Source organism: Esox lucius, chromosome 18, assembly GCF_011004845.1.
Source record: "Esox lucius isolate fEsoLuc1 chromosome 18, fEsoLuc1.pri, whole genome shotgun sequence".
Lineage (NCBI taxonomy): Eukaryota > Metazoa > Chordata > Actinopteri > Esociformes > Esocidae > Esox > Esox lucius.
In genome coordinates, this window is record NC_047586.1 from 26,441,993 (window position 1) to 26,456,983 (window position 14,991).

Here is a 14,991-nt window from a genome sequence, read left to right on the forward strand (position 1 = left end):
AAAATAGCAATTAACTTCAACATTTACTCATCAGTATTTCAACCAGCAAGCTTTCAGTTCATAGCAAAAAACTAACCGTAGGATGGGAAAACTTGCGCCCACGGGCCGTATTTGGCCCGCTAGCCAATTCAGTTGGACTGCAGTAGGTTTGATTTTGATAAAAAGTTTAATAATTATGGGTTTAAAAAAGCAGTCTCTAGTCTAAAGCTACACAGAAAGTATGCAGAAATTATAACACATACATTGATATGTATACAAGATATTTAGGCCATTGCTAACATGTAGCATTAGCTCATTAGCTTACCCTGTAGTGCGTATGACATAGTGCTAACACGTTTAGCCATGGTCGCTTTGTCCTGAGCGGTGATCTTGCTAGCGGCGACCAGCCGGTCTCCTTCCTTAACCTTCTCTATGGCCGCCTACCAGTGAAAAGACAAAACCTTGAACTAAATTATATGAGTTTGACTTAAACATTGACCTGCATACATTGCACAAACATTTCTAAACCAGAAAAGGAACCAAGCAAGCCTAGTTCAGCCAGCCCACAATCAAACCTGGTTCTCCCACTTGAGAGGTTATGTCTTTAACCACTACACCACAGTGCTATATGTTTGACAGGTGTCGGTATAGTGTCTCGACATTCAATAATTTTGTCACGCGTTAACATTGTGCCAAGTTTGAATATTTCGCTATGCACCATTAAGCATTGTGTTAAACTGACTAATGTTTCTTATTAAGTTTAACTCCACCACAAATAGCATCTATGAACTGTATGGCTTTTGCCACTGGCCGTTTTAACAGATAACTGACTTTTCCATCAAGTGAATAGACGACAGAATCGTGGAAACCCCTACTCTTTTACTGCCCAAGGGTTTTTGATCTACCCTCTATTACCCCTAAAAGCATGCACGGATGCATACTTTGAAAATACACCAGAAATAGGCACAAAATAACCATAAACAGTTTTATTTTAGGCTTACTATAACGTAGCTACAGAAGGTTTTAGCAAGAAAAGTTTTGTCTATCCTGAACAAATCCTAATGCATAATTTGTCTAGACTGTGACGAGCCTCGAACACGGGACCTCGTTTGGTAGTCCGCGCCTCTAACCACTACACCATTTAACAAAGGGTAGTCAGTCACTCACTCAACTCAGTCAGTGAAAGTTCTATGTCTGACTGACTTACAGATCTGTGTTCTTTTTTGGAACATTTGCTTCGTTCTGTACCTACCTTGTGTACTCCGATAGTGTCAGGGAAGCATCCCAGCAGGCCTTTGTACTCATTGTTGGTCTCCATAAGAAAGTGCAGATCTTTCCTGGGCTATAGGGTGACAACAGGGACAAATAGATAACAACTAGGTAAACATACACAGCTGCACCATTCAACATCTACTACAAATCGGGCCAAGGGAAATTCAAACTACATTATCCGTATGGAGCCAGAGAAACCAAGGAAAAAAATATGCTCAATAAAACTGTGAGATAAAAATATAAACAAACAAACAGGAAGACTTAAATATGATACACAAATTACCAAAAAAAACATCTTGGTCACAGACATGTATCCTAACATCAGCAGGAAACCAAGGGATAAGGAACAGCAGGTTTATTATAATGTGGGAACAGACAAAGCCATTCGTACTCCATGGATTCAGTCAATAATGGAAACGTACACAGAATTCCGAAGGACAAGGGAAGAGTGCTGCATTTTGAGTGAATCCATGTCCTTTCTTTATTTATTCAAACCGCACTGCCTTTGTGCCTTTTACTACCAAGGGCTGGAATTACACAACTGATAATAAAGATTGGTGGAGGTCAAAGATCAAAAAGAAGTCACATGGATTTGGATGGGAGAAAAAAATGTATTCTGGACTGGAGCAAGAGATACAAATTCCTCCATTTGTACGGTGCTGCTTAGTCATCAGAAACAGGGTCTGGCTGTGATTTCAGTACAAACCACACAACACCATCATGGATATAAGTCAAAGAATTGACAAATGTATGTTCAACTAAACTGTGAGTGGAAATTAGGGAAAACATGTGGCAAGTTTCTTAGTTTCAAAGCTGTATTGGTGACCAACATTACAGATGTTTTTGTGGGCTTAGCAAAATGCTTGTGGCTCCTAAACAATGGAGTCATTTAAGTAAAGTAACTGTTACATAGACAAGAGAAGCTCACACGGGTAAACTAGAAACACAGATAAAATACTACTCAATATACAGTAAACGGGCTACAAAATTAAATTAAAAGGGGAGTGAGCAGTGTTCACAATGCACGTTACAGCATTGTGGATTCAATGTGAAAGTGTGTGTGTATGTGTAAAAGTTTGAGTCAAAGTGAGGTTGAATAAAGAATGACTGTCCAGGTTTAGTTTGTTTATTGTGAGTGTGTGTAAATTAGTTCAAGTGTCAGCTTATGTGTTGGTGAGCCAGGGCTCTATAGAGCTTATCAGGGTGCAGGGACAACAGGCGGTTGGTTTAAGTCTGATGGCCTTGGTGTAGAAGCTGTTTCCCAAATCTCACTGCCCTGTTTATGATTCCACTATATCATCTTTCTAAGTTAGCAACAGTGCAAACAGCCAATGGCACCAGGTTGTTCAGGCACATTATAATCTTTGTGTCCTTCCCATGTCACCGCATGAAGATGTCCTGGAGGGCAGGTGCTGTTGCGTGCACCTGATCTTGCATTGGGCCAACCTCACCACCCTCTAAAAGCCTGAGAGTATGCTCTCGATGGTGCATCTGTAGAAGTTTGGGAAGTTTAGGAAATGACACATTTCTTCAGCAGCCTGAGGTTGAAGAGGTGCTGTTTATAACCATGGTATCATTGTAGTTGGACCATTTCAGGCTACACATAGTATGCTTAGTGGAAAGGTCAAAGCAATGTCAGAACTAGGACGTAAATGAACACTAAGGGCAAAGGAAACGCATGCTTCCATCTAAAAGGTGATATTAGACACTTGATGTAGAGAGAAAGAAGACAGACCAAAGGGTGGGAATGGAATGGAGAGCACAAGGTGTCTAATGTCAACAGGAAGTATAGAGAACAACTAGAAAAAATCTCATCTTCCAAAGGTGTTGCTCAAAGTACTTTAGTATAGATCTCTGAAAGTCTTTGAATTTCAAAGTCTCAACAATTTGTTCATAGTAATATTGACACTTAAAAAATAAGTACACATTTTGATCATTTATTTAGACCAAGGAGATACATTTAAAGAGTGCCCTGTAAGTGATAAGATGTCCATAACTGTACTGTACCTGTTCAGCCACCATCTGAGCAATCTCTTCATAGGTCTTTCCTGCTTCATTCATGGCATCAGTCAAGGTGGCCTCTCCTGAAAGTACAAGAGCCACAGGGATTAATTGAAAAGCATTTATATTTTTTACTTTCACACAGGTCTTCCCAATTTTGTGCTATACAACTTTAGATTCCTGCCAGCGGACTCAAGACTGTCAAAGTCAAACACAATCTCCCGTCTTCTACCATGATAGAGCTCAAAGGCACCCAAGTTGAGACGCTAGAGCATTATGAGTCAAGGCAACTATATTCGATTACTATTCCCCCAAACCCGGACTGTACTGACTAACTGCACCCTCTGTGGTACCTGCGCTAATCCACTAACAGAATTTGAATCCTGGTCTTGCAGTGATGTAGCTAAGTATGAAGCAGTGACTTTGCTGCTGCCAGTCAGGGGACTTGTGTTCAGGAATACATATCATACAACCATAAAAATGGGTAAACGAGTGTCCAGCAGTCATACCTTGGTATCCACTGCTTGTGAAGACAGATGAGAGGTTTTGGAAGGCCTTGCCAATCCTCTGGTACTCTTTTGGCAGAGCTGAGGAGGACATACATATATGCAGTCAGGTGTAAAGGATATGTAGCCTTCATAACTGCTTTGTAAGGTTTATGTGGTATATACATACGTCCTGTGCATCTTTTCCAGTGCTCCTGGCCCACATTAAGAAGGTCTTTCACACCATCATCCATCGCTTTGGTGAAGCGACTGAACTGCTCACATTTCTGTTCCCTGTTACACAAGGGTCACCCAAATGAGAAAACTAAAACATTGTAAATGGTGTTTGAGTATGCTATAAAGTGGTGTGATGTCTCTCACACTTCAATGGGGTCCAGGTCAGGACCTTCAGGTTCTATGGAGGAGAAGATCATGACTCCCACGCCCTCATCTTTCTCTGCTTTTCTCTTCCCTGTTTTCCAGTCCTGCAACAACACAGAAGCCAAACAATCTTGGAATTTTTCACATCCAATCTGGGAGTATGCACAGTCAGAGTTCTATGTCCTGGCATGGTCTGATGTTTCCAGCATGCTCTACTGTTCATGTTCCTGACAAAGGAACAAAGGAAAGTAAAAAAAAAAAGTGTTCTATTGTACTTTCTCATCCTTGAAAGTTAGGAAGAGTTGGAAGACGTCACTGTTGGAGACCACAGGGTGCCGACACATCCTGGTCATCCATCCCTGCAACCTTTCCATCCGCATCTTGATAAACTCCTCTTCAAAACGTCCTGACAGAGGGAAAAAAATGGGTTACGGTGAATTTGGGTGAGGAATAAAGGGTCAAAGAGAGAGAAAGGATAGAACAATTGACAATTACATTTTAGTCATTTCAGACACACTTATGCAGAGCGACTGGAGAAAATCAGGTCAAGTGAAATGTTCCCTCTAAAGCAGCATGTGTGGCTGTGCAAAAAATCTTGGATTGTTGTGCAGAAGAACTGCCAGCCTGTGCAGATGATGCAAATGATGAGTTTGGTGGCATTTTCTAGTACACTGGTAGCCAAGATGCTTCTGTGCACTATGATAATGATGAGTTAGCCTGTTCCAGCGGCAGCAATGCATACCCATGACCCTACCTCCACCATGCTTCACAGATTATGTGGTATGCTTTGGCACATCTGCAGTTAATTTTTTCTCCACACTTTTGCTTTCCCATCACTTAGACATAAGGTTCACCTATGTGTCATCAGTCCACAAATTGCTGTTCAAAAACTACACTAACTGACTGTACTTTTTAGACATTTCTGTGTTCAGATGTTTGTATCTTGCCGTTTAGCCTTTGTAATTCTGCTGCCGAAGACTGCAATCATCAGACTGCAATCATCAACACCACAGCAATCTGGTGGTAATTTTTTAATTTTAGACTTGTTTTTCACAGCTCTGGTAGTAAAACTAGTAGCTGCAAATGTTACAAAGCACATGTTTCAAGGGGTAACAGTAGAGAAGTTTAGATTTGCTAGTTAAGGCTAATTGAAAATATCCCATAACTGTGCTATTTGTAATCTCAAAATACATTCAGATTCATAGCTAAATAGCAAGCCTACCTATTTTGTGTTGTAACGCCTTTCCTTTTAATTTAATTTTTGAATCTCCTTAAGAGCCTAACGTTATGCTAGTGCCACTGACCATGTTGTGATATCATGACAACAAGCTAGACATGCCAATTGGCATGGAATTTTATTATTTTAAACAAATACGATAAGAAATGCTTGTATAATATTTAAGGAACATTTTCAGTTTATTTCAACATTGCTATAGAATTTCCACAAATGCCTTGGAGTGTCTTTTAACATATTTTAATAAGATTTGATCTTGTCAAAATGGTGTAAATTCCATAATCTTAAATATTGAGTTAGTTGTTAGTAAAACGCTATACAGTCATGCAGAAAAATTACGGCAATTAAAATGTCAGTATCGGATCATTACTTGGTATTGGTAGTCGGCCTCCTCAGAATCTTTATCAACAATGAAATAGGGTTATTCCCAGGAAGGCGTTCCGGAGGCATCCGAAACAGATGCCCAAGCCACCTCAGCTGACCCCTCTCGATGTGGAGGAGCAGCGGCTCTACTCTGAGCTCCTCCCGGGTGACCGAGCTTCTCACCCTATCTCTAAGGGATCGCCCGGCCACCCTGCGGAGAAAGCTCATTTCGGCCGCCTGTATCCGGGATCTTGTCCTTTCGGTCATGACCCAAAGCTCATGACCATAGGTGAGAGTAGGAACGTAGATTGACTGGTAAATCGAGAGCTTCGCCTTGCGGCTCAGCTCTTTCTTCACCACGACAGACCGATACATCGACTGCATTACTGCAGAAGCTGCACCGATCTGTCTGTCAATCTCCCGTTCCATCCTTCCCTCACTCGTGAACAAGACCCCTAGATACTTAAACTCCTCCACTTGAGGCAGGCACTCTCCACCAACCTGAAGTGGGCAAGCCACCCTTTTCCGACTGAGGACCATGGCCTCGGATTTGGAGGTACTGATTCTCATCCCCACCGCTTCACACTCGGCTGCAAACCGTCCCAGTGCATGCTGAAGGTCCTGGTTAGAAGGGGCCAACACGACAACATCATCTGCAAAGAGCAGAGACGAAATTGTGTGGTCCCCAAACCTGACACCCTCCGGCCCCTGGCTGCGCCTAGAAATTCTGTCCATAAAAATTACGAACAGAACCGGCGACAAAGGGCAGCCCTGCCGGAGTCCAACATGCACTGGGAACAAGTCTGACTTACTGCCGGCAATGCGGACCAAGCTCCTGCTTCGGTTATACAGGGACCTGACAGCCCTTAGCAAAGGACCCAGGACCCCATATTCCTGAAGCACCCTCCAACAAAAGTAATTTATTATTTCGCATTACAGTTACAATGAGCATATAAAGTAAATAAGTGATACTGTGATTCTGTCATTTGTCTAAATTATTCAGTTCGATACAATGTTTTAGAGAATTTTTTTCCCTCAAGAAGTAGTATAGCCACGGTTCACCACTGTACACAAGATCCATTCCATTAACTATAGGTGCCTTACCATATACCTTAGACCTACAATGTATAATGTATATACCTACAATGAGTGAAATCCTTTCAATAGGTCATGCTGAGTGACACTTCCTTCATAAACTTTCCATTAACATTCTGATTAACGGCAATCACAATTTGTCAGATATGTGGGTGTGGGTGCGTTTATTAACATTATTACTGTAGTAGCCTGAAGGCCTTTTTTAAGAATATAACTTATGTGTGATAGAAAATATAGAAAGAAATTGTTTGATGGACAATGTTTTCGGGTATGTAATCTTTTTTTACTGCATTGTTATAAATTGTATTACCAGATTTTTTTTTAATATAAAAGCAATATTCCGTTTTAATGCAAGCGTTCCCTGAGGAAGAAGCCCATAATGTGCCAGTCATTGGCACAAAAAAGTTTGAGAATAGCTGGGAAAGATCTTTAAGTTGAAAAGATAGAGAATAGACTCTCACCTGTGACCTGCTTGTCCGGTAGAGAGGGGATAGGGATGGCCGAACCAAATTTGTCCAAGAGTCTTTCGTACAGCCAGTCAAAGTGTTTGTATCGGTGATTGACAGGTCTGTTTGTGGTCTGCAACAGAAACACAATATCAATATGCACTATAATGACAATGATTTGTATAGCCATGTTTTTCCCCCAACAAGGCAGCTAGCAATATCAGACTTTTGCATAGGGTGTTTGTAAAAACTATAGAGATAGCAACATTAATGCCATTCACACTGCCTAGTAGTAGGGGATGTTATCAAGTCACTAAACTTTAAGTCTGTGTCAAGTCAGAGTCTGTGCCACTGATGGGTCAGTCAAGAGTCCAGTCACAAGTGTCTTTGGTGTCATAGTCACTGGGTAAACAAAAATGGTATTTAACTCTTCAAATATAGTGTAATGGGGCAAGACAACTGTAGTCACCAAATGGTTTGCTAATCCCCTTTCCTTTTGTACTGCACAACAAATGTTTATAGGCTACTGGCAGAGGTAAAGTTATCAGGGGGATATTACATTTACCCTAAACAAAAGGTAAAGGTTAACATTAAGTCAAACAGAACAAAACTGTATGGGACAGGTCACCACCCAATAATGTAGTAACTCTCATTAGCAAATAAACATTTTGTTTGGTGCAAAGAATACACACAGGCCTAGGTTGTTACATGATTAAACAAGGTGTAAACAAATAGTTAATGGTTATGTGCTCAATTCGGTTAGAACTCGTTTTGGAACTGCTTTAAGGAACGTAAAATTTGTCCTTTCAATGCATGATACAAAGAAAGAAATTTAGCAATGACAAATGTCATATCTTTTGAATGGTAAGTGATACAATCAATCTGTTTTCATTGAAGATAATAGACTGTTCAGAAGAATGTAATAATGAGATGCAGTTGGGAAAGTCCTATGGTTAGGTGAGAAGACAAAATAAGAATTTTCCTTTTGTAGGGGCTAACATAGGTAAACCAGTCAAACAGTAGCTAACTAAAAGACTGGTGACTAATTAGCTACAGGCAAGCAAGAGACTTGCCAGTAAAAGGTGTATGATTGGCACCAGAGCAGAGCTAACCTGTCTGTCTACACATACTCCCTTCCAGCTTACAAGCTGGTGAAGGCTGTGTGTGGCGGGTGCCTTCCCTTTCCCTAGGTGGATTTTTTTGGTCAGCTTTCTAATTCTTGTTGGTATTATATCATGTTTTATCTTTTTCTTTTAAATTGTATTTATTTACTTTGTATGCCAAAGGCATTGTGTTTCATCTATGTATGAAATATGCAATTAATTCAAGATCAAATATGTGGATGTCTAAAAATACAAAAGAGAAAATCCTGTTTGAAATGTGCAATATGAATAAAGCTTGATGGATTGACTTACATTGGGTATGACTTGGTATTCGATGTAGCTCTTTAGGCCATACATTTTGGAGCCCTTCTTGGGGTCAGCTACTACACAATCAAGTTGAGCCTCAGGATAGGACCACACTGGACCGACCTCACCCATCTAAGACAAGATATAGAAAACACTGAAAACAGATACAGTACATACTACCTTTGTACTATTTTTGAAATAAGAGCATGGACAAAATTATTAAATATAAAAACAGAACACCTTAATATCAACATAGAGCTAACTGAAAATATTACAGCCCTAAAAATTGCAAAACTTTTCAAAATGCACTACCAACGTACATAGATGGTTAGCTTTTCCTTTCCTTTGGGCGGCAGCTTGCAGAGGAGGAACAGCTCAGGACCAGACTTGGAGAACCCGGGGAACCTGCTCAAAAAGGAAATCACTGGGATTAAGCATTAGGAATTTTAGGAGGTGGAAAGGAACACCTGACAGTGAGGAAATCCAATGCCAATGGGTTAAATAAGGTAGGCAAAAATATTCAGCTAATGCCACGACAATGACATTCTTGGTAAGTTACAACCTTGTTTCCAAAAAATTTGGGACGAATGCAATGATGTGCACATCATTTAAACCCTATATTTAATAGAAATAGTAAGAAGTCAACATATTACATTTTTAAACTGAGAAATGTTATTGTTTCTTTATATATAAATGCCCACTTTGAATTTGATGCCAAGCAACACATTTCAAAAAAGCTGGGACAGGGGCAACAAAGGACTGGAAAAGTTATGTAATGCTACAAAACATCTCACAAGAATGACTGGGTATAAAAAGAGCTTCCCAGATAGAATGAGTCTTTTAGAAGTAAAGATGTGGAGGGGTGCACCACTCCGTGAAAGACTGCGCTGGCAAATAGTGCAACAATTTAAGAATACAATTTCTCAATGTAAAATTGCAAAGGGTTTGAGGGTCTCAACAGTACATAATATCATTAAAAGATTCAGAGAATCCGGAGAAATCTCTGCATTTAAGCGAAAAAGCCAAAAAACTATATTGGATTGCCGTGATCTTCGGGCCCTCAGGCGGCACTGTATTAAAAACAGACACGATTCTGTAGTGGAGATCACAGCTTGGGCTCAGGAACAGTTCTGAAAACAATTATCTATAAACTTGAAATTATTTTTGGGAATTTTGGACGCAGCATCTTCCAGCTAAATAGGAGAGGGACCATCCTGCTTGTTATCAGCGCAAAGTTCAAAAGCCAGCATCTGTGATGGTATGGGGGTGCATTAGTGCACATGGCATGGGTAACTTGCACATCTGTGAAGGCACCCTTAATGTTGAACAATCTATACAGGTTTTGGAGCAACCTATGCTGCACACACAATGCCAAACCACATTCTGCACATATAACTACAGCATGACTCTGCAGTAAAAGAGCCTGAGTGCTAAATTTGCCTGCCTGCAGTCCAGACCTGTCACCCACTGAAAACATTTGGTGCATTACGAAATGAAAAATATTACAAAGGAGAGCCTCAACTGTTGAGCTGCTGAAATCCTATATCAAGCAAAAATGGGAAAACATTTTATTTTCAAAACTACAGCAGTTGGTCTCCTCAGTTCCCAAAAACATGCCCCTGTCCCAACTTTTTGAAACATGTTGCTGGCATCAAATTCTAAATGGCATTTATTTTTCCAAAACCAATACGTTTCTCAGTATTTCTTTTTAACTCAACATGAAATAATTTCTGAGAAACAATCAAAAGAATCCAGTTATCCAAGTTATTTCCTCCCACTAATCCATTGTATACTGCTAAAAAAAAAATTAAGGGAACATGTAATCATCACAGTATAACACCAAGTCAATTATATTTCAGGGATATCAATCTGTCCAGTTAGGAAGCATAAGCGATTATAAATCAATGTCACCTTTGTAGGTGCAAATGAAATTGACAACAGGTGCACTGGAGAGGTAACAGCAAGACAACCCCCAAAAAGGGAATAGTTTTGCAGATGGTGGTCACAGACAATTGCTTTCTCCTTATACTTCCTGACTGATTCTTCTCTACTTTAGCATTTTGCTAGTTTCCTTGTCACTACTGATAGCATTCAGGCTGCATAGTCCAGCTCCTCCAGGATGGCACATCCATATGTGCCATCGCAAAAAGATTTGCTTTGTCTCCCAGTACAGTGTCAAAGGCTTGGAGAAGATATCAGGAGACAAGCTGTTACAAGAGGAGAGATGGACAGGGTAGTAGAAGGGTGTCAATGCAGCAGCAGGAACAGTATCTGTTCCTTTGTGCAAAGAGGAACAGGAGGACCATCGCAAGAGGTCAAAATGACCTCCAGCGGGAGGTTTCTGACCAAATTGTCAGAATCAGACTCAATGAAGGTGTCATGAGGGCCCAAAGTCCTCTAGTGGGACCTGTGCTCACAGCCCAGCACCATGCAGCTCGATTGGGATTCGCCTGAGAACACCAGAATTTGCAGGTCCGCCATTGACTCCCTGTTTTCTTCACTGATGAGAGAAAGTTCACACTGAGCACATGTGACAGACGTGAAAGCGTCTGGAGACGCCGTGGTGAACATTATGCTGCCTGCAACATCATCCAGCATGACCGGTTTAGCAGGATTTTGATCCTTAATATACAGCTCCGGAAAAAAAGAGACCCTTGCACCTTTTTCTTTCCTCTCCAAAAAAGTTGAAAAGGAAGGTTTTGAGTGAGGAACAGAAGCATTCAATTTTCAGTGGTCTCTAAATTTTAACCCAAGCTTGATTGTCATGCAGTACCAACTACCTGTTAAGAGTCAGTTAGTACAACTGCCAAGTGAGCCCTTTCTCTAATGAGTAGACTGCGTGGTTTAATGGTTTACTGCCATTGCCAGTTCACTAACACCGGCAACAACACTGCCACAAAAAAAATCTAATATAGCCATTTCTACAAGGGAGAAATAGCATGCAATATTAAATCATCAGAATGTCACATCTATTATGATAACAGATTACGTTATGGTAATTAACATTACTGTCCTGGGCATAATAAGCCAGAGCAATTCAGCAACATAAGCTCATCCAACACTACTGCTGGGGAACTTAATAAACTAAATGGACATGCAGGACAGGTTTCAAACAATTCAGTTTTGTCTTCAGCATTAAAGTCATTCTCAAATGCATTTGATTGGGTGATTGACTTGGCCAGTCAGTAACTTTACACATTTTGGTTTGCATCTTATGACCTACCTCTGAAGGTTTGCTGGTTTGTTCATCTTCCACATAGGATAGTCACTGATACCACTATGCCTACATCCTGATCTGTAGGAATGTTACTAAAGAAATAATCCACTGCTAGATACTATATGGGGTGTTTTTTCAGTCTCTATATGTAAATTGATTAGTATTTCAGAAATTCTGTGGTGGGAAATTTCAACCAAATATATTAATGTTTAAATGACCCTCCTGTATTGTCTAAAAAATAATTTAGTAATTTGTTGTAGCCTTTGTGTTTCACCAATTGCTTTAACACATTAGAGGTGGTGGGTGGAAGTGGTTGTTTTTGTTCAACAGAGCCATTACACTTGACCCAACAATGTTTCTAATGGCCACGACACAGAAGAATAGCTAGGTTGACACATTTTTCTACGGCTATTTAGATTTCAAGTGTGACCCAGTTGCTAAACATTAATGTTGCTAAACATTATTGTCAGGCAATAGACATTGCTAAAAAATTACAGTTTAATTTGATGAAATCACTATGAACTCTGGATTTTGTGGTTTACGTACAAGCAGGATGTGTAGACACATGTAACTACCAGTGAAACGCAGAAAATACCTTCCTTCATCCCCTTTAGTGGCCTCCCAGTTAGTTTGTCATTGCTGAGTAAACCAGGGCTTCATTTCTTTGTAATGTAGCAAATGGTTGATTTAAGAACAAATAATTGTTCCCCTTTGATCTATTGAGTCTGATTCATCTGCCTTATGAGACCTTGGTCTCTTTCACAGCTGAGCCTTGTATTACAATATAAAAAAGGCTTTCTAGATAAGCAACCATTAAGAAAAACACAATCACAACTAACAATAAAAAAGTGAATTTATCATACATTTAAATTGACTTATATGGATCAAAACGGCAAGCTTAAAGCTGCTAGGCATGAAATTACATGATTGTGGATCACTGTATTCAGAAGCAGTTTAACCCAACAAAGAGTAGACCCACTGTGTCTCTAGGATCAGCCTGTCTTGATGGCGAGTTTCACAATGCTGTTTATTCAAGTATTTGTTTTAATGAGATAGTTAGGAAGTTCTTGCACAACAGCCTTATATATAAACATCAACTACAGCCTGGCCCTTGTAGAGGTCAAGGATTCCCAGCTACTAAAGTATATAAGACTAGGATATGTGGTAGAATTAGCAACAGGGATAAAACGCAAGACTCCATAATAGACAGAGTTTTAAGTACTGATGCTGAGACATGCATATGATGGCCTACTTGAATGGCACTGAAACTTATGATGCAAAAAAACGAATCTGGCCAATAACAGACAGGTACCTAAAAATGGTGGGACAATGTACAAAAAGTTTTGTAATATTTAAAATGTTCATCCAATTTGGATGAAAACAACATCAAATTAAAGCTTTAAGTCACTGCTAAGTCAGTTTAACCCTATTGGCATAATACTATTTCAAAGAAATGTGACAATGTCCAAAAACCTTGGGAGTTCAATGTATATGTATTCCTATGTCTGTATGTACACTTCTTAGTCCCGAACCAAGACTGGTATTAAATATGCCCTAGATATAGCTGTAGTTATAAATGGTAAAATAGATTGCCTGCATTTCTGGCTTCAGTTAGAAGGTTGTAGACAGCTCTGTCTTACTTGTTGAGAGAAATCTTCATTGAGGAGCCGGTAGCCCCACCTCTCTGGATGGCCCCTCCTTCTCCAGACTCAGAGTTTGACTTCACGTCATCCCATTCATCATCCCACTCATCGTCCTCTGCGCCTACACGCAAGCACACACACATACACACAGAGAAGCACACATTATTAGTTACAAATACAAAAGAAACGCAATTCAGCATAATAAAACCACAACCGAGATTAGAGAACATGCACTAGTGTCTAGACCACTAGTTTCAAACCTCTCCTCAGGGAACATTAAGTTTTATTCCAGAGCTAGGACAACTACTCTTAATTATCTTCAAATTATCAAGTCCTTAAATGAGGGGAGTCACTTAAGGGCTACACATTTTGTTTTAAACATCTCGGGTACCCAATGAGAGGTTTGAGAACCATTGTACTAGACAACCCTGTTTTATGTAAAGAGAAGAATTAAGTTTATAAAAAGAGACCGCAACCTATGACCAGTCAATACATCACCTCGGTATATCTATCATCTAGGTCAACAGTTAGCAATTTTCAAATGAACCAATTAATTCATTTTAGATTTAGAATTACACAAATGGCTTTCTTCAGGGCAAATATAACCACAATGCACACACATGCCTGTAAGAGAAGAAGACATTACATTTTTCTAAATAAACATGCTGGATATTTTTCTCATAACAATAAAGCGGTTAACACTCGCACCAATAGGAAACCACTTCCAGCAGGCAATGCATGATTAGATACCTGAAAAGTCAATAATGTAGGGATATGGATAGATATCTTTGGAAGGAAAAAGAAAATGCATGTTGTTATTTTGATAATCTTCAATGCATTCTATCACTCACATCTGTACTTGGTATGAATAGCTTTGAAGAGGAAGTGAAAAACCTAGGCAGACAGAATTATCAACGACATCACTTGCTTTAAAACCACGCCTAAGAAAGGTATTGCAAAGCATGGCATGCCAAAAGGCTACTTTCTTGAAACTCATCACATAGATATGAACAATGAAATGTTCCTAAAAATATGTTTTTCTGAAGGAAAAAGTTAAAATAATATTTTGGCTTTTAGTTCCCCCAGACCAGTGTCTCTTACCTGGGCCTTGGTAGGCTTGAGGGTGCCCCTGTGTGTTGGAGCCCCAGGGGTCAGGGGCAGCACTCTTGCCTGTTACAGTGCCCTCCGGCTGCGCTGCCCAGTTGTTGGAGGAGCCTCCAGTGGCGTCCTGATTCCATACCGACCATGGGTCATTACCATTACTTGCCTGGAGGAGAGAGCAAGGAAAGGGGGAGAGAGGTTAGGGTAGAGGATAGCCTGTTTAACAATCAACCAATACTGGCTTTAAATGACAGAACAGATTTTATAGAGATTAATACAAATATGGAAGAAAACATGCTGTTCTCACAAAACACACATGCAGTTTTAACACGGACAGAGGACCTAGCATATGTGTACACACACGC

At 40.0% G+C, this 14,991-nt stretch overlaps 1 protein-coding gene across 5 annotated transcripts in view; it reads right to left on the reverse strand.

Moving 5' to 3' along the window:
* Positions 1-14,991, reverse strand: part of snx9b (sorting nexin 9b) — a 46,631-nt gene that overhangs the window by 1,570 nt on the left and 30,070 nt on the right. For 2 of the 5 annotated variants that reach the window (XM_010904068.2, XM_034287786.1), the window contains 13 exons: positions 14,627-14,792; positions 14,276-14,311; positions 13,523-13,646; positions 8,986-9,073; positions 8,672-8,797; positions 7,272-7,389; positions 4,394-4,524; positions 4,119-4,222; positions 3,928-4,031; positions 3,762-3,839; positions 3,259-3,335; positions 1,232-1,321; positions 305-419 (listed from right to left, as the gene is read on the reverse strand). In XM_010904068.2, coding sequence (XP_010902370.1) covers positions 305-419; positions 1,232-1,321; positions 3,259-3,335; positions 3,762-3,839; positions 3,928-4,031; positions 4,119-4,222; positions 4,394-4,524; positions 7,272-7,389; positions 8,672-8,797; positions 8,986-9,073; positions 13,523-13,646; positions 14,276-14,311; positions 14,627-14,792 — 1,357 coding nt within the window. The remainder of the gene's footprint in view (positions 1-304; positions 420-1,231; positions 1,322-3,258; positions 3,336-3,761; positions 3,840-3,927; positions 4,032-4,118; positions 4,223-4,393; positions 4,525-7,271; positions 7,390-8,671; positions 8,798-8,985; positions 9,074-13,522; positions 13,647-14,275; positions 14,312-14,626; positions 14,793-14,991) is intronic. The other 3 variants (XM_034287784.1, XM_010904072.2, XM_034287785.1) reach the window with 3 other exon arrangements.